The sequence below is a fragment of the Nilaparvata lugens genome, chromosome 11, assembly GCF_014356525.2.
Source record: "Nilaparvata lugens isolate BPH chromosome 11, ASM1435652v1, whole genome shotgun sequence".
Taxonomy (NCBI): domain Eukaryota; kingdom Metazoa; phylum Arthropoda; class Insecta; order Hemiptera; family Delphacidae; genus Nilaparvata; species Nilaparvata lugens.
Window position 1 is genome coordinate 34,379,459 of NC_052514.1, and position 21,060 is coordinate 34,400,518.

The 21,060-nt window shown below is 32.2% G+C and overlaps 1 protein-coding gene across 2 annotated transcripts; it reads left to right on the top strand.

Annotated features, from left to right (window-relative positions):
* The first annotated feature begins 327 nt into the window (after nt 1–327).
* LOC111052117 (tRNA(Thr) (cytosine(32)-N(3))-methyltransferase) lies at nt 328–15,618 on the top strand. 2 transcript variants are annotated; one of them, XM_039438289.1, is made up of 7 exons: nt 328–461; nt 1,393–1,546; nt 2,644–2,808; nt 4,238–4,381; nt 7,128–7,274; nt 8,664–8,839; nt 10,830–10,891. In XM_039438289.1, the coding sequence occupies exons 2-6, from the start codon at nt 1,400–1,402 to the stop codon at nt 8,718–8,720; spliced, it is 660 nt and encodes a 219-aa protein (XP_039294223.1). In that variant the 5' UTR covers nt 328–461; nt 1,393–1,399; the 3' UTR covers nt 8,721–8,839; nt 10,830–10,891. The 2 variants fall into 2 exon arrangements, with proteins under 2 accessions (XP_039294223.1, XP_039294222.1); XM_039438288.1 differs by lacking the exons at nt 328–461; nt 1,393–1,546; nt 2,644–2,808 and adding exons at nt 12,292–12,459; nt 13,807–15,618 and having other exon boundaries at nt 10,830–10,988.
* Nucleotides 15,619–21,060: the final 5,442 nt, after the last annotated feature.

Consider the following 21,060-nt stretch of genomic DNA (forward strand, 5'->3'; position numbering starts at 1 on the left):
CTACAGTATTTCAATAATTAAAGAAGTAGAAAGCAATTGCTCTAAAGAGTTGAATTATCTTTTTATTTGCTCATAGAACGTAGAGCTCTGTAATTTTATTTCTGACCACACATACACCGTACGTGTTTCAGTATATCGCATTGATCTGTGATGAGTGTATGATTTGAATGCATCATTTGAATTAAATGTCATACAATTTTAGGTTCATTGATTCAACTTATGCAATCAGCTGACTTAACTCTAAGGAAAAACTAAAATGCGCATGAGCATCACTACCTGCATCTTATTTACATTCATTAGTATTTTTTTTTAATCCAGTGCTTTTCCATAACTTTTTTTACATGACTTTAGAATAAAGACAAAAATTAGTCAAATACTCTGAGATAATTTGAATAATAGCTCTGATTACGGTATATTGTAGTTCCTTCATCAAAATTGGAAGTCCTTTTCAAACAGTACCTGTAAGTAGGCCTACTATATTTATATTAGTTAAGAAACATTTAATCGTTATTATTTGCCAATTTTCATTAAAGCTGGGGTTTTACCAAAGTTATGAACAAAATGTTAATAACTTAATCCATATAGATTTCATTATATTGAACGGAACTTGACAAACACATATATTCATCATGAGTATGATAAGTTATGCTCAAACTAATAGAATCTATAAGGATTAAGTTGTTAAATTTGGTGTAAACGCAGCTTAAAGTTGTACACAACATGTTGTTCACAAATAGTTTTCTTCAAGAAAATTGTCAATTTTTTGTAAAGAAAACAAGTTAAAAGTTAACCTCCTTTTTTCTATAATGTCTACTTTATACATTATATCTTAACGAAATGAGTGCGTCATTAATTGATGAAATGATCTAATTGGAAAGTACCGTAATATTTTTATTGCAAAATTTACTAGTATAGGTACTCTTAGCAGATAATACACAATTCAAAGGATAAAAGGGTGCTATCATAGATAACATGTAGAATACTAAGATATCCAATGATATAAGAGGTAATTCATGTTCCAAATTTTAAGCCGTTTTTTTGTCACCTGAAGCCAATAATTACTGCTGACTACTGTCTTTTTATTATTACTGTTTTGGCCGGTTGAGAGTGTAATAGCCGCACAGTATGAGAAACTACCAGCGTCACATAGCTTCACAAAAAAGTACTACCGGTACTACAAAAAAAATATGACTAACAGCTTGGGACAAGTTGTTAGGACTAACAACTTGTGTTAAGAGAGAAATTTGAAACATAAACGCCCCATTCTATGGGATATCTTCTTATGTATTTGTCCATAGTATTAGAAAATTCCATGTAATTGAACTTTCAAGTACGGTAGCCGTATAAAAATAAAAGTTTAAATCTGTAATAGATTTATATATATCTCCACAGAATCTCAATGGTGGAGTTTTCAGATTTGATTTCTGAGTTCGCTCAATTCACTGCACAAATAAATGGATTGGTCAACGTGGAAGAGTATGGTTCCCAAGAAATGGACGAAAATCTCCAAGTTTGTACCAACAGTCTTGCGTTGCTTACAGAACAGGTGGATTATTATTAATATTTTTTGTTAAATTTAAAGAGATATTTTAAGGTTCTCCATTAGTATTTCTAATGATTTTATGAGGTTTCCAAATTATTCTCTATTCAAAACTGTGGGGTTTCCTCAAGTGGTTGAGTATTTTATTATCAAAATCATTATCCTACACTCTGATCTCTTATTGGATTAGTGTTGAACAATTTTGATTAAATTGACTTGTAAAATTGGTAAAATGATAAATTTGGGTTTTGTATTTGAAAAGTACACCTTACCAATGGGGAGAGGTATTATAAACAAGTAGTGATAGTATAGTGGTAAAGTGACGAGGTCCACAGTAAAGAAAAATAGGTAAATAGCGTTGCCGGTTCTCTGCCTTGCCACTAATTAATGTTCATTTTGGTTTTAAATCATTCATATTTTATTCGTCAAGAATATATATATTATATTTTTCACACTTCTAATAATGAATTTCCATGATTGAGATTTGAATATTTTGTTAGTTTATCATATTTCTACATTGTTGAATAATGATCTGGCAACGTTGCTGAGCCAGAAGAGGATAGCGCTATCTGCTTTCTCGAATGATAGGCAGCAAGGGTAGCAACACCAATGTCAACCAAATACTGCCATTATAACGTGGATCTCACTATAGTAAGGTTGCAAAAGAGGACATTGAACAAAAGTTTCATGAATGAAAATTGGTGGAAAGTGACATAATACTGATCACTGGCTGTCAGTAGCTTGCCAAACCTACTTTCCCCGTATATAAGCCGCTCAATCGAATTGAATTGAAGGTACTGTTGATTCATACAATAAGTACATCATTAAAATGATAGGGAGAGAAAAAATGAGGTAACCTTGAGCTATTCCTCTCCCAAATTTAGATTAGGTTACACATAGTCCGAAATAGGTTGAGTCTTGTAGAGTTGTTCACTTCACAAAACTTTCAGTCCTCAATTATTTTCACAAAGTAGGCTAGACTTTCAGATTTAGATGCTTTAAACCAGATTATTTATTCTTGTTCTCTTGCTTTCTTGAATTGGATCAAAGGTAATGAGTTATTCTTGAATTTCCATTAAAATTGATCAATTTTTCCATTCAAGCTGGACTTGATCACAAACCAGTTGGAAGAACGCGACAGGGAGATAATGCTGTTGAAATGCAAGTTGGAAGAAACAACAATGGCTAGAGACAATTTGGCAAATCTAATGAAGGTAGAAGCTGAGTTGAACAGGAATCAACAGAATGAGCTCGATAATATAGCTGAGGTAATGTACTCATTTCGAAAACAAATAATTCATAATTTAAATCAGTACCTATGCATTGAAAAATATTAACATTCATTGATTCAACGAGACTGAATATTGTTACTCCTATGAATTAAATCCTTTTTGAACTATTTTTGATGACACTACAGTATAATTTTCAAATAATAATGATTTAAAACTAGTACTCACTAGGTAGTTCAACTAGTTTAACACTGAGTGCCTGTTTATTTATTTATTTATTTATTCGTGGACAGAATCACAAATCATATAAATATGATTAGGAAGGAACAACAGGCTTGGCCCAAATCTATTCCATTCCCAAATTTTGATAAATTAATAAAATGTCCAAAAAATAGGTTATGTTTCTAGTGTAAAACGTTCAAGTTCAATTTTCGTCCAAAATTAATATATATAAGCTACGGTAAACATTTTGAATTTAGAGAAATTAAAATACTGTTGCACGAAGGCTTGTTAAATTTAAATCATGATTAATCAAAGAACCACGAGAACCGATCATAGAAGCCGTCTTATAAAAAAGGCCTTCTTAAGAAATTAATCACGGTTAAAATTTAACCGGCTTTTGTGCAACCGGGCCTTAGTGTTGAAAATTGATGTAAAAATCCGAAAGCGCTTCACATGTGAGTACCTACTAGTTTTTAATAAACTTATTACCATATTCAAAAATTAGGTACACTGCAGTGTCATAGAAAAACAGTTGAAGAAAGAATTATTATTAACTAGCAGCACAGAATACATAAATACAAATATATTTATTGTTGTATTCTGTGCTAGTAGTTTGTCATGAAAAGTGAAATAAATGAGTAGGTATCAATTAAACTTGAATCAGGCAAAAGAATACTAGCTGATATACATACTGATAAGAATTATAAAACCTAATAAACTAATCAATAATAACAAAACTACTGTCTACGATTCTATCAAATCAAAAGCAGAATAAAATGAGATGGAATGAAATTGAATCACTTATATTCAAAGGAATTTTCTAATAAATAATGATAAGATGAGTACCCTATTACATATTCACACTATGAACAGAGATATTGTAAAATTTCTTCATATTTAAGGTGAAATATAAACGATATTGTCACACATAATTTATTTGAGCCAAACTCAAGTTTCAATGCACTGAAATAACTTGAAATAAATAAATTTTTGGCTCGACTGCCTAACCAAAACAGACCACTGAAGATGATACCTTAGTGCATTGAAAAACTTAAATTTGTCTCAAATAAATCATGTGGAACAGACAATATTCATTTTATTTCTCCTTAATATTATTCTACCCGAATTGATTGATCTCTTGTATGCTTATAAGATAGACTATGTTCCTCATTCTATTCCCAATCATTTATATAATTTCAATTTTTTTATCAAAAAACTGATTTCAAAATTTCAATTTCTCCGCTAGGAATTGGCCAAACTGAATCATGACCGAGAAGCTTTTCTCGATTTATCAGAAAAGTACAATAACATGAAGAACGAGTGTCAGTCTCATTTGAGAATCATTGATAATCTGAAACTCAACATTACAAGTCTGGAAGGAATAACAGAGGTAAGTTATAGATCTTTGAAGAAAATAACTATGTCAACCTATGTCAAATTCATTTACTCTATCATTGATAATCAAAGATAAAACTATTGAAACGTACCGTATACAGAGTGAATGCCTACCGTACATCTTTCTCTATTCCAAGGGGTGAATTCATGTGTAGAAAGAATAGTTTTACAATGTTGCCTAATGCGCATCAAACTAGAAAAGGATGGTGTCTGGAATGGTAGAGGAGACAAGAAGGGAAACGACCACAGAAGGGCAGATACATTTATTCTATTCTTGTATCCTTTATCCATTTATACAATAAGTACATTATCAAAATGATAGGGAGAGGAAAAATAAGGTAACCTTGTGCTATTCCTCTCCCAAATTTAGATAAGGTTACTCATAGTCCGAAATAGGTTGAGTCTTGAAGTTGTTCACTTCACAAAATTTTCAGTCCTCAAGTATTTTCACGAAGTAGATTTCCTAATGTAGATGCTTCAAAACTAAACATAGAAGAAATATTTCACATCATTATCACTAAAAAAGAGAAAATTTACATATTAAAAATGTAATTTTGAAGAATTATTATCGGAAATCAAATTTAATATCTGGCCCAAGAGAATACAAGTAGAAAATAATGAATAAGGCAGAAAGAAAAACAATCATTGTTCAAATCTACTCGTAATAATAATTAACTTATAGTTCCATTGACAGAGCTTCAATAATTGTGTGGTGGTAGTGAGCTTATGGAAATTAGGAATGTTGTTTGTTTACAAATCATTAAAATCTATACATCCGGTGAGACAATCCAGACTGAGACTATTCAAACCACTTACTTATTGATAAGATTTACTTCTTTTCTCTCTGATTCAAACAAAGATTCTCAGAATGTTCTAAAGTAGATCGTTATCTTTATTTACTATCTTTAAGTAAGCATTGGATGAAATAAATTATTTTCCTGAACATATATACCATATAGTGTGGCAGGGCGCCGTAAATATAAATACTATATAATAGTTTATATATATTTATTATAGTAAAACATAATTCTTAACTTGAATTGTAGAATTCAATCGAGTACAAGTTTTATTTTTTCAACTAAGCTATGTAATTCACTCATGAAAGATGTACGTTCACATTAGAGTTTAATGCTTGGGATTAAGGGAGAAGGGGGCTGGAGAAAAGTGGTACGATTTTAGAAGAGGGGCCCGGAATTTTTTTGCGGGGGGCCCAGTTTGGAAACGTTACGCCACTGTTTTCAGTCATCAAGTATTTTCACCAAGTAGATTTTTAAATTTAGATGCTTCAAAACTAAACATAGAAGAAATTTTCACATTATTATCACTAAAAAAGAGAAAATTTACATATTAAAAATGTAATTTTGAAGAATTATTACCGGAAATCAACTTAATATCTGGCCCAAGATTATTCAATAAATAACCGCCAGAATTAAGAGAGGAATCGATCAGAAATGCTTCAAGTTAGAGCTTGAAAAATTCCTTTTTTCTACAGATATCAACTCAGAATTGGCATTGCTTTTGAATGCAGTTTAGTATTGATCCTTAATGAGTATATAGACTCATCTGTTAAAAAAATAATTGTTATTTCATTTCATTTCATCTATTCATGGACAATAGATACAATGCAGGTAAAAACAACAGGCATTCGCCCAAAACTGCTTTAAACCTTAATTTGGAATAGACAGTCTAGAGGTTATGTAAATAATAACTTAATTCACACACTATTTTGAGTCCAAAAAATGTATGTACTACAATAATTTTGGATATATCAGATTAATTAATTTAAAAATACAAATCCAAACCAAAATCTTCCTTACAATCACAAAAAATATCAAAAATTTCACTTAAATCCACAAATTATTCTTCTATTCATGTTAATAATTATATTTTAATTACCAATTTTGGCAATATCAGTTATTTATTATTGTGTAAAAATTGTAAAAACTGGACAGTCATAATATTTTTTTTCTTTGCATTCATAAAACTTATATTTTGTTTATCAAGTATACTTGGATTATTGATGAAATTCAACATCCATAGATTATCAAAATTTACAGAATTGTATCATTTGTACTGCTGTTATTAGATTTAAAAAAATGTAATTCTTATTTTTAGAACTCGTGGCTGGAGCTCAAGGCTTCTTTTTCCAGTCACGCCAAAAACTATTGTATTTTCGTATTTTAATATGAACAAGAATAAATTTCAAGAATATTGTAGGAATTATTATTACTATTAATTTTGTAAAACTTTTAAGTGGAAAAACACTGACATTCTTTGATGTGGCGACGTCCGTTTCGTGCTGGTATCGCACAATTTTAAGCCAAACAGAAACTATTGAAAAATAAATTATTATTTTCAAATGTGTAAATAAGTGCATTGAGAGTACTGTATATTGATAATGTTTCCAGAGCTATTGCAAAAAAAAGGAAGCAATCAGTTTTTGTTCATTCTATTATTATTGGCTAAGAGTTTGAGATTACATTTCTTACTATTGTTTTATGTGTTAATAATATTAATATTATATGTAAATATGTTTGAATAGCTTATGCTTGTAAACTACAGCAGTAGAAAGTCAACTTATTCTTTCTTGTCTATTGTTGTATTGACTCCTTCTCTAAACCCGGACTTGTTCCTTGTTCCTTGTTCTTTATCATTACTTGTTCCTTGTTCCTTTCCGGAGGAATATATTGTAAAATATACTTTCTGAAAATAAAATCAATTTGAATTGAATTAAATTCCAGATTGTGAAGGATTTGGAAAACAAGAACAATTCTCTATTTTTGGAGTGTGAAAAGAAAGGTCTACTGAACAATGAACTTAAATTACAAGTGGAAGAGAAGACCAAGCTTATTGTCAAACTAACTGAGAAACTTGAGAGATCTACTGAGGTAAACTTTAACCATTCTGAAAAAATATCATAACTTTAGTGAGGTCCACGTTATAATGGCAGGGTTTGATTAGCAATTGTCTTGCTATCATTTTGTCTATAATTCAACAAAGTGGATAGCACCTTCTCTGTCTCGCTTTTCTCTGTTGCCAGATCGTCTTTTAACAATGTAGAATTGATAATTAGTTAACAAAATATTTCATCTTAATCATGAAAACTCATTATGAATTTATTAAAGAGTATAAATTCTTGCTTAATTGAATATAATTGATTATTTTGAACGAGAATGAACAATTAATATTACATCAATAAACCTGTATCAGCTACCGTCTATAGAAGGCAGAGGATCGGCAACTATTGCCAGATCGTCTTTTGACAATGTAAAATAATTCATGAACAAAATATTTCATCTCAATCATAAAAATTGTAATAAAATTATTGTAAAATATAATTTCTTGCTTAATAAAATATAATTGATTATTTTAAACGAGAATGAACAGTTGATATTACATCAATAAACCTGTATCAGCTACAGTCTATAGAAGCAGGCATTGACAAGACAGAGGATCGGCAACTGTTGCCAGTTCGTCTTATGACAATGTAGAATAATTAATTAACAAAATATTTCATCTTAATCATGAAAATTCATTAGGAAATTATTGAGAAATATAATTTCTTGCTTAATAAAATATAATTGATTATTTTAAACAAGAATGAACAGTTAATATTACATCAATAAACATACTATATAATAAACATACTAAACATAATACATACAATTTAATACTTACCTCCTTGTTACAAAGCGATCATTCCAGTATATTCTGTGTGTATATTTGTGTTTTTCTAACAATTTTGTGAAGTGAACTACAAGACATAACCTATTTCGGACTATGTGTAACCTTATCTGAATTTGGGAGAGGTATAGCACAAGGTTACCTTATTTTTTGTCTCCCTATCATTTTTATGATGTACTTATTGTATGAATCAATAAAGAATAATAAATAATCGATAATCAAAAATACAGCCATTATAAGGTGGACATCACCCATGATTTGTCATGATAATGGAATTACTGTAGTGGAACGAACAGATATCAATTGAAGTAGTCTACATAGACAAGTGGAAGGTTTGGATATATCAATTTTTAGAAATTAAATAGATATTGTTCCATTTATTTGTGAAAATAATTGAAGGCTGAAAATTTTGTGAAGTGAACAACAACAAGACAACCTGTTTCGGACTATGTGTAACCTTATCTAAATTTGGGAGAAGAATAGCACAAGGTTACCTTATTTTTTCTCTCCCTATCATTTTTATGATGTACTTATTGTATGAGTCAATATTTGCAAGAATATCTTATTTTTATTTGTTCATTTCGAATTTCCAGAGATGCAAACAACTCGAGGATCAATTGAGAAATATTCTGAATGAGAACAATGCTTGAAAAGTTGTAATACCAGCTTTAATGGACAGAAAGGGGATTACAATCGTGAAACGGAATCGGTTGGAGCATCAAAGAATTTCCAAATTACTGAAAAATGTCAAGCAAATGAGACTGATAGTGTAAGTAGTAGAAGATAGAAAGAAAAATAAAAATCTTATTACCCTTTTTGAAATATTCAATCACAACATGTTTCGGACATTGATGCCATTTTCAAGTCTATGAATTGAGCTTTCAAATATCTTCTACTTATCTCTTTTCTGTATAGGGCTGCTTTTATAGAAATAGAAAGAAAAATAAAAATCTTAGTACCCTTTTTGAAATATTTTCAGAAAATGACATCAATGTCCGAAACATGTAGTGATTAAATATTTCAAAATGGGTACTAAGATTTTTATTTTTCTTTCTATTTCTATAAAAGTAGCCCTATACAGAAAAGAGATAAGTAGAAGATATTTAAAAGCTGAATTGAGTGATAGCTATTAGAAGACGATTGTTTGAAGAAATAAATTGAATAAAGAAAAGATCACTATCTCTATTGTCGAACATAATATAAATAAAATCAATATTGAGTGAACTGGCTGGATCGGGTCTGGTATCAGAGTTTTTAGGCCACACCTGATGAATTATACAGAGGAATTGTTCATTCTTTAGAAAACATAGCCTCGTTTGCGAATAAAATTCATTATTATCAAAGTTACTACCGTATCTAAATTTTGAATCAATATAATTATACAAATATCGGGGCACCGAGCTTCGCTCGTTATTTATTTATTGGCTTTTGATAAACCGAACACAATTCTTTAAAATGATTGGGGGAAGTACTAACAGGCACAGCCCAAAACTGTTTCTTTCCCGAATTTTAATTTATACACTATAAATAGTCCAGAAAGTAGGTTATGCTCCATACACTTGAATTCAGGTTCAAACATTTGAAAACAAAAAAAAATACAATTTAGATTATATACAAACCAAATCAAATAACAAAATAACACTCACTAATCACTTGAAATTGTCAAATAATGATCAACTTTGAAAATTATGATATACTCTAGTTTAGGAGGATTATCATGTCATGTCAACAAATCAGATTATGTTGATCAAATCGATCAAATTGTCTAGCTAGATAAAATTTCTCGCTGATTGATTATGATTACACAGGTGGAAATAATTCACTCTCTCTCCCACACAGGCACACGCGTCTTCTGTTATCGAGAGACGACGAAAAATTATCATCTGTTTTCTTAGGATGAATTATCCTTTTAATGTCGTTCAGCGAGTTTTCCAAAGAATGAGACCTAGTGCAATCGAATCTTTATATCATAAACCTACTATGTTCCAATTTCGTGAAAATCGTTAGAGCCGTTTTCGAGATCCGTAAAACATAAATAACCAGATATAAAAATAGCCAGATATAAAAATAACCAGATATATACAGAAATTGCTCGCTCAATATAATAGAATAGCATTTATTCATTTCCAGTAATGTACAATATTATTAACTCACACTTATATACGAAGTCACAAAAGGCTTTATGCCCAAAACGGACCCTTTTCAAATTTATACTACAGTCCAAATCAGAATCTAGGATAAGCTACTATCACTTATTGAAATAACAATTTACACTTCAAAAAAACAAATCTTCAATTAAAAATGGTATTGTTCGGTCTTTAAAAAACGAGTGTGAATATCTTTCAGAAATTTGAAAACGTCTCATATTTATAATTGAATAATTGAAATTTGAAAGGCAGTATAATTTGATACTATTGAAAGGCAATGCATTTAAATTTCATAGCCTACATGAAATTGGCTATGTTCATTCTAAACATATTAGTTTTCAGTATTATTCATAAAAAGTAAAGTATTGCAAGTTATCCAGTAATATGCGATTGAATATTTTTGAAAAATAAATATTTATACTAATTTTAATAATAGGCCAAGTGAATTTTTCTATTCCCTTCAGCAAAAAGAAATTGGCTATGTTAATTTTCAATATGTTAGTTTTTAATATTATTCATGGAAATTATTGCAAGTTATATGCGATTGAATATTTTTTGGAAAATAGATACTTATAATATTAATAATGGGTGAATTTTTTCTCTTCTCCTCAGCAAAAAGAACATCTACTCATAAATGAGAAGAATACTTTGCTGGCTCAAATCCAAGAAGCTGACAAAAATTTGCGAAAGTATCAGCATGAACTGGAAATTTCAAAAGATCAAATCCGGAAGCTGAAATCTCTGCTAACTGAGAATAAAAGGCATTACAAGGTAAATAGGAATTACAACAAAGGTATTGAGTCATATTTTTAACACTAACCACTAGCTTCTAAGGGTCGCTTAATTTAAAAAAGTTGAACTGAAATTCTAACTTTTTTAAAGATAACGTTCTAAGGACTCCAGTTAAACCATTACTTAAACCATTAGTTGAAACTCCAATTAGTTGATTAGTTAAAACTCCACTTAAACCATCAGTTAACTCAATTGGAACACATTGTAATAAATGTAACCATACGTTGATTAAACGGGTTTAAAAGTTGAATCAACTTTGAAGAAATCAACTAAACGTTTCTCTTAATTTGTTGATGTTCAGCGGCTCCCATTATTATAATTGGAATAGTTGGGCGTTTCTAGTCGCTCGGCCAATGACAGTAGATCTCAACCTTCATTGGTCAAACAGCTGATAGCCAATCGTAGGGCTTCACTCACACTACACTCTGCTGCTCATTGACAAGCTCTCACTTAGAAGAGATTAATAATCGCGTAACAACAGAAACTTATTTCTCAACTTGTCTGATGCCTGAAGAGTGGAACTCATATTAATTGAATTCTTTGAGGTTATCAGGAATTACATAGATTACTCCTATACTATTGAACGAGCAACTTCTGTTTATATGTTTAGATGTTTGGATGCTTAGATGTTTATATGTTTGTATTTCACCGGATCTCGAAAACGGCTCTAACGATTCTCACGAAATTCAGAACATAGTAGGTTTATAATATAAAGATTCGATTGCACTAGGTCTCATCCCTGGGAAAACTCGCTGAAGGACATTAAAAGGATAATAATTATTCATCCTTGGAAAAAACAGATGATAATAATTATTTAGTCGTCTGTTGTGAGTGAGCGAGTTCATGTTTGTGGGACTATGTCAAAATGATGAATTAGCTGTTGAACTTTTGTAATCATTCAATCAGGTACTAAGTGCCGGTTGCAAAAAAGCCGGGTTATTTTCAATCATGATTAATTGCAGTAGATTCATCTTTTTGAAATGGTCTTTTCTGATTTGGTTCACGTGAAGTTAATCAGGATTAAAATTTAACCGGCCTTCGTGCAACTGGGCCTTTGTAAGGGAAATTTTTGCATTCCTCTGGGAATCAATCTCAATTTACTGTGATTAGATAGAACATTTCTGTATGAATGTTATGATAATTTCTTCTTCCGTAATAAATTGTTTAAGCTTTTGTACTCCAGAGCGAAGCTCGGTTCTTACAGTTCTTCCTTTTATTATACCGTATTAGAAATTATATATTTTGGAATTATATAGATTGTATCTTTGCTCTTTTTCTGCAGGAGGAGTTGGAGAAACTTTCAATGAACTGCGAGAAAATTGCCTTTGAGAATTTGAGCAAAGATATCCAAATAGAGTTGTTGAGAAGTACAATTCAGACACCCAAGAATAGAGGGCGCTCCAACTCTGAGGACCAAACAAATGGAAAAATCCTGGTGAATTCTCCAAAAGTAAGTAACCTCCCAGTAATTTGATTGTACGGTGAGAGATGTATTGGTATCTCCTCATAATTGAAAGAATATTATACGTTGATGTTGTCAATACCATTATATTTGTTTGAAACCAATTTAAATTACAGCTGAAGATGTGCCACCAAACCTGGTTCTGAAATTTAAAATTATTTTGAAGTTAATCACGGTTGAAATTTGACCGGCTTTTGCGCAACCGGCCCTAAGACTTATCACCTTGAAAAAAAAACCACTGCCCAGTTTCATCAAGATCGGTCCAGCCATTTTAACATGATTAAAGTGCTTCAAACGCGTGCACTGGATCATATTATCAATAGTTGACCGAGCGAAGTGAGGTCTAAGATTCAAGTCGACGGTTTGGCATTTCTCTTAATGTTTAAAATGTTTACATGTTTATATGTTGCGCATTTACAGCGAAACGCGGTACTAGATTTCCATGAAATTTGACAGGTATGTCCCTTTTTAAATTGCGCGTCGACGTATATACAAGGTTTTTGGAAATTTTGCATTTCAAGGAAAATATAAAAGGAAAAAGGAGCCTCCTTCATACGCCAATATTAGAGAAAAAATCAGACTATAGAATTATTCATCATAAATCAGCTGACAAGTGATTACACAGATGTGTGGAGAAGCCAGTCTATTGCTGTATTTCCATAAGGTCTATAGTTTCAATCAGGTACTTGTGGATGAGAATACTGCGTGAGGTCTACTGTTCACAGAACTACTAGTTAATATTGCTATAGTGAGGTCTACTGTTCACAGAACTACTAATTAATATTGCTATAGTGAGGTCCACGTTATAATGGCAGTGGAGAAAGATAGTCGAAATCAACGTTGCCGATCCTCTGTCTTGTCAATGCCTTCTATAGACGGTAGCTGATACAGGTTAATTGATGTAATATTAACGGTTCATTCTGGTTAAAAAAAAAAAGAATTATATTTTTCAATAATTTCATAATGAATTCTCACAATTAAGATGAAATATAATGTTGATTATTATCAATTCTACATTGTTAAAAGACAATCTGACAACAGAGCAAAGCGAGAAAGTGATAGTGCTATTCGCTTTGTTCAATGAAAGACAAGGATAGCAATACCATTGCTAAACAAACACTTCCATTATAACGTGGACCTCACTATATAATAACTATCTAATTTCTTGTTAAAATTCAAGTAGAGAATGATTGACAATACATCATTTTTATTTTCATTTGGAATTTTATTGATTTATTCAGATAAAAGTACACTCAATACTTTTCAAACTATGAGTAAAGAATGATTGACAATACATATTTGAGTTCAAATTTGAAATTTTTTTCATTTTTTCAGGTTAAAGTACACTCAAGAGACGGTTCTACAAAGAGCAGTGATCCAGACTCCTCCACCAAAAACGAATCAGAGTCCAACAAAGTGTTGAATAGAAAAGGATCTAACAATGAGATAGACAAGAATAAACAACAACAAATCAACAAGGAGGAAACAAGAGCGAAGATAACAACTGGAAACAAAATAGCTGAGAATGATCAAGAGGCTGTGGAGAATGAAACGGATTTGGAGGTGAATGAAACAGATATCAAGAAGGAGGTAATTGAAGGAATAGACAAGGATGGGGAAAAGGATTTTGAAAAGGATGAAGAGGTGACGATCAAGGAGAAAATGGAAAAGATAGAAATGATAAAGGAGGAATTGAACGAGATACTCAGAGAGATGCCAATAGGAGTAGACCAGGGGGGAATGAAAGAAGTGGATAAAGAGGTAGTGGGGATAGAGGAAGAGAAGAAAATTAATGAGGATGAGAGAGGGTTGGAAATAAACGAGAGAAAGAGAGAAGAGTTGAAGGATGAAGAACAAAGAAGAAGTGTGGGAGTAATGACAGAGAGTGATGAAAAAGTTGGAAAATCTTCAGGTGCAGAAGAGCTGCTCAGAAATCTAATTTCAAGGCTTCCACTACCGAAAGAAAAGGGAAAAATTGGGAATTTCGACAAAAAATTCAAAAGCATCGATGATCTGCGACGTTTACAGGGAAAAGCCGGTCAAATGACCGAACAAAACGTCCGCGATATTTTGATTGAGGTTAAAAAATTCTACGCGATTACAATCGCGGATATGCAGAAAAATTTCAAAACAGAATTTGACAAGTTGTCGGTGGGGCACGAGGTAGCCTTGTCCAAGATGAGGATGCAGCATCAGGAGAAAATTTTGGTGTTGAAGAGAGAGCACAAGGAGAGGGTGGATAAAATTTTGGCCGCTCATGAGGAGGAAATTAAGAAGATAAATACACAGCAACAGCTGGCTCAAAGTGGGAATAGGTCTAGTAAAGGGTTGAGGAAGAAATGAGGCTTGCGAAATCAAATTTTGAAGGAAATTTTGGTTTGAGAAGATAAATATATTGAGGCTTGAAAGAACAAAATTTATTTTTAAGAGCATTATAGGTTCAAAAATGAAAATAATGAGGCTTGAGAGATCAAAATTGAGTTCAAGGAAAATATTGGTTTGAAAATGAAATAAGGTTTGAAAAATCTAAATTGTATCAATATAAAAAATGCAGGAAGAATGGTTCCTTGTAGAAATTTAGAGTTGTAAATCATGGGAACCATGACAAAATGAGGGAACAATATTTGTTTTCAAAACTAGGATACGAGAAATGTTCGAGTGCTCATAAATCATAATTAAAAAAAAAATGCAGGAAGTATTGTTTATTGTAGATTTTTGTAGCCTAGTTGTGAATAATAGGAATGGAGTGATATGTGAGAGAAAAGATTTTTCGAAAATTTGGATGTTGTTTAGGATTCCTGATCAAGGAAGATTCGATTATGGAATTTGAGCCAAATTTTTAGATCAATATTTAGAGTTATATAGAATGTGGAAGCATTATTTTTCCAATATAAACACATAGTCTATGTGTGAAAAGATCTGAAATTGATGGTGTATCTTATGAGTTTTGATATGAGGAGAGCAAAGGAAATAGAGTTAATATATGAGTGTTTTGAGTAGGTGATAACTCTGTTAATGACGTTTTGAAACTGAGAATATTTCTTAATTTGATTGTATATTATTAAAAATGAAATTCTGAACACTAAAATTTAGAACTTTTCGTACTATTGTCAATATTGGTGTCAATAAAATTTCAATTCATTCAAAGCTCTTGTTATTTTAGTTTTAAATATCACAAGGGACAGCTAAGCCTATATCAATGAATTCTATTTTTACTCTCCTTGCCCTATAACATAGGTAAGGAAAGTATTGCTTCCCAAAAAAAAATTATTGTACACAAATTTTCAAATTTCTATACGTTTCAAGGTCCCCTGAATCCAAAAAAGTGGTTTTTGGGTATTTGTCTGTATGTGTGTGTATGAGTGTATGTATGTCTGTGTACACGATATCTCATCTGCCAATTAACGGATTAACAAATTTGGAACTTGAGGTCCAAATAAGGATCTAATACGAACAATTTCGATCAAATGTAATTCAAGATGGCGGCTAAAATGGTGAAAATGATGTCAAAAACAGGGGTTTTCGCGATTTTCTCGAAAACGGCTCCAACGACTTTGATCAAATTTATACCTAAAATAGTCATTGATAAGCTCTATCAACTGCCACAAGTCCCATATCTGTAAAAATTTCAGTATCTATGCAAATTTTGATTTTAGATTTTCAATTAACAGGCTTCAGAAACGCGAAATTTCAAGTGGAAGAGATTGAGCATGTAATGAATATCTCTACGATTAAATTGAAATACTATAGTCAACTGCACGAAAATGGTCCAATGGAAATTGGAAGAGTTGAGTCTCTCCTTACCTTTTGCACCCTTTGACGTTGCCAATTCGTCAGTTGCATTTCAAAAAAAGTATTGATTCTAATTCATAATCATCTGTGTACAACGTTAACAAACTATCATTTGGCAACGTTGCATGTACTCTCATCGGATTTTTTTCGTATATAGTAGCTAATTATTTTCAAATTCGATCTTTATTCTTTATTGATTGATACAATAAGTACATCATCGAAATGATAGGAGAGAAAAAATAAGGTAACCTTGTGCTATTCCTCTCCCAAATTTAGATAAAGTTACACATATTCTGAAATAGGTTGAGTCTTGTAGTTGTTCACTACCTAATCTTTCAACGAAAGCAAACCGATCAACCAGTTTTCCTCTCAACGAGACCGAAATATTAAACACAGAACAAAAAAGCATGTAAATTAAGCCCCGTGTAAAACATATCCGGTTATGTCAGGCCTGAAAAAGCTGCTTTGGAAAAATATTATTGCCCCATTATTTCGCTTCTCCTACTTCTTCTTCTTCTTCCACTGACTCACATAATAATGTCCTTGTTTGAATACAGATGCAACATCAAATAGTGAGTTTGTGGTTTGCAGAAGACAGCGAAGGATGAGTAGAAGGAGAAGGAGAAGAATAAGAATAAGACAGGAGAAGAAGAAGAAGAAGAAGGAGAGGAAGAAGGGAGAGAAGAGGAAGAATGAGAAGAAGACAGGAAGTGAAGAAGAAGAAGAAGAAGAAGAAGAAGAAGAAGAAGAAGAAGAGAAGAAGAAGAAGAAGAGGGACAGTGAGAAGGGGAAGAAGGAGAGGAAGAATAAGAAGATGAAGAAGGAGGAGGAGAAGAGGAAGACGAAAAAAGGAGAAGAAGTAGAAGTAGTTTTAGTGGTGGATTTGAGGAGAAAAAAGATAAAGAAGAAAAACGGAAAATCAGAAGAAGAGGATGTAGTTGCTAGAAAATAATAAGACTTGAAGAAGTCTGAGAAAGATGAATAGAATAAGAAGGAGAGGGCTTGAAGGTAACAAAGGAAGAGGAAAAGGAAGAGAAGAAGAAAGAGTGAAAAAAGCAATAAGAAGAGGAGAAGGGTGGAAGGAATAAGAAATCAGATAGAGTAATAGCAGATAGAGAATGTGGTGAGGAATATTGGGGAGCAATTTGAGGCGGAAGAAGAAGACGAAGTAGATGAAGAAGAAGAAGAAGGAGAAAAAGAAGAAGAAGAAGAAGAAGAAGAAGAAGAAGAAGAAGAAGCAGACAGAAAAGAAGAAGAAGATGAACAAGATGAAGAATAAACAGACAGAAAAGAAGGAGAAAATGTGAAAGAAAATAAGTCAGGGTATAACTGAGAGGATCAGGAGAAAAATGAAGATTCAAATGAAAGAACAAGTAGCTGAAGAAGAAACGAAGATACAGATAGTGAACAGCTGAAATTTATGTGACACAGTTGGAAGCTGAACAGAAGAGCAAATAAGTAAGTTAGGAGTTGTTGTAAAGATGAGAGAGAGAATAAAATGGAAAAGAAATGAAGATGACACCGGTTTTTCAGCATCACCTGCTCTCCAACCTTGACCTTTGAACTAGCGTTTTTCGTTGATGGTCTCCGATCACATAACTTTCGTTCTTATTCTACATCTTCCTCTTCTTCTTCTTCTTCTTCTTCTTCTTCTTCTCTTCTTCTTCTTCTTCTCTTCTTCTTCTTCTTCTTCTTCTCCTTCTTCTTCATCTCCTTCTTCTTCTTCTCCTTCTTGCGCCTCAAATTGCTCCCTATTCTTCACCTCCACATCCTCTAATTCCTCCATCCTCTTATTTCTACTCTTCCTCTATCTAATTTCGTTTTCCTCCCACAATTCTCCTTTTTTTCTTTCTCCTCTTTTCTTGCTTTGTTCCCTTAAATCCCTCTCCTTCTTATTCTATTTATCTTTCTCAGAGTTCTTCAAGTCTTATTATTTTCTAGCTACATCCTCTTCTTCTGATTTTCCCTTTTCTTCCAAATTTACCACTAAAACTACTTCTTCTTCTTCTTCTTCTTCTTCTCTTCTTCTTCTCTTCTTCTTCTTCTTCTTCTTCCTCTTCCTCTTCCTAATTCTCTTCCTCTACTTCTTCTTCCTCTTCTTCTTCTACTCTCCCGTTTCTTCTTTTGTCTTCTCCTCCTTTTTCCTTCTTGCTCTCTCTTTCTGCTTGCTATTATTTATTTTCATCCTTCCATCATTTAACGTCCACTCCCATTATATTAATAAAATTTCTAGTACAATAAATGCTTGGAAGCGTGTCTATAGTAGGCCTAATCAAGATAAGTCATGCGTGAAGTCGATTAATAAAAAATATTGTATCCCACTGATAATTAGGATAAACCTGCAATTACAAGTTTATCATTGTGTCTCAGCAAACGAGAGAGTTCCTTTACTTTTGTCTCATAGTGTAATGACTTTGACGAAATAATAATCTACATTACACCCATTCAAATCTTCCCGAAAATAATATTTAGCGTAGATAATAGTTTGGAATTCAGCAGGAGATTAACATTGGCTTGCTATCCTTGTCTTTAATCAGTCAAAGCAGATAGCTTTTTCCTTTTCCTTTGATAGATTCATTTGAAACTCTAATAGTATCTCCAAAGGCTCAACTCACACTAAAGCGACTCAGGTCGGAAGAGACTCGACTCTAGTGGAGAGCATGTGTTTCCAAATGGTGACAGTCGTGGAGACTAGAATCGACTGGTCTGAGTGTCACCATTTGAAAACACAATGCTCTCGACTAGAGTCGAGTCTCTTCTCGACCTGAGTCGCGTAAGTGTGAGTTGAGCCTTTGGAGATACTATTAGAGTTTCAAAGTAAACTATCAAAGGAAGAGGAAAAAGCTATCTGCTTTGACTGATTAAAGGCAAGGATATCAAACCAATGTCAATCTCCTGCTGAATTCCAAACTTGGATCTTACTACACATAAGTTATTTTGTCTATTGGAGATCAGTATTAACAATGCAAATTATGAGAACAATTAAAAGGGAAGATACTATGAGATAGCAGAAATCAGTAGATCAGCAATTTAAAGATAGAGATAAAACTATCTAATGAACAGCAATTGAAGCTCAAGATACATGAAGTTGAAAAGAGATTTATTGGAGATACAAGATAGTATGTTACTAGATATACTACTCCTTGAAATACCCTTCTAATTTTCAGTGAATCCTAACATTTCAGTGAACAATTCTAATGACATATATTGAACAAAAACTGAATTTATTATGGATTATATTTATTAATGTTACACTCTACCAGAGTATTTGTGTGATAACGGATTAACAGAGTATACAATAGTGTGATAACGGATTATTTCTGTTATGTTAATCTACTGTGAGAAAATAATTAAGGATTGAAAATTTTCTGAAGTGAACAACTACAAGACTTAACCTATTTCGGACTATGTGTAACCTTATCTGAGTTTGGGAGAGGAATAGCACAAGGTACTTATTTTTTCTCTCCCTATCATTTTGATGATGTACTTATTGTATCAATCAATATAGAATGAAGAATAAATCTATTCCTGTCTCATAATGATAATCAATCTCACTATAAAATAACAGGATGTAATAACCCAACAGATAGCTTTGATGGAATGAAATATTATCCTGAGAGAATATTCACAGTTTTATCGACTAAACTAAATAGTTCTGCTGAAATTGTTCTGAGAAAATATTCACAATTTTATCGACTATGAATAAATTTCAATGTAATGCAAGTTGTCACCCTGCCAGATCATACAGTGAATCTTATTTGCTACTATTCTTGTCTATATTAATCTTCTTCAAGTCGAGTTTCATAGTTTTTAAGTCTTTGTCAAGGTTGAAGAATGAACTTTGAATATAGAGAAGCAGTGAACATTTATAACTAGTAGTTCTGTGAACAGTAGACCTCTCGCAGTTTTCTCATCCACAAGTAGCTGGTGTCGCCTGTTCACGGCTTCTCCATACAACTTGCATTCATTGCATTCCTGAGGATATCAGGCTGTGTAGCAGCTATAACTTATTTGTTTCAAAGATAATTAGGACACTGGTAGAGGCTTGTCCTTATACCATTGAGGAGTGTTTTAGAGCATTCATTTATTTATTTATTTGAAAATTTACATATTTGTGGGCACCAGGAACTGAATCCCATTATTGCCCTCATAACACACATTGAGCATACAATTTGAAAATAAATTAAATTAAAATGAAAATAGAATAACTCATGTGACTCCGTTCTAAAAATGACATGTTGTATGCCACTTGAGCACCGCTCAGAATTTGTGGCTTCACACAACAAAAATATAATTATAATAATAATAATCTTCAGAGGAGATCCCTTTCCTTTCATATTATCCTTAAAATGCAAAATTTCAGGAAACCTTGTGTATAAATCGACAATCAACCATCGGGGAGCTTCATGAACTGCCTACTCTACTGAAAAAAAATACCTTATATGGTCTCGCCCTTATTATCACATGAGAGAAACTGCTCCAAGTAGAAACTCTTCTCCTCACCGCTAATCACTGTTTAATTTCTTGCTGTTCAAATTGTCTTATTGTTTTAAATTTCCAACGATTTGATAATATTGTCAATAACCAATGACACAACAACTGTAACAATGCTCCTATTAATAGTGAGGTCCACGTTATAATGGCAGTGGAGAGAGATGGGAGAACAACGTTGCCGATCCTCTGTCTTCTCAATGCATTCTATAGACATACATAGCCGACACCCGTAGCTGATACAGGTTTATTGATGTAATATTAACTGTTCATTCTCGTTTTAAATAATCAATTAACGCAACTTTT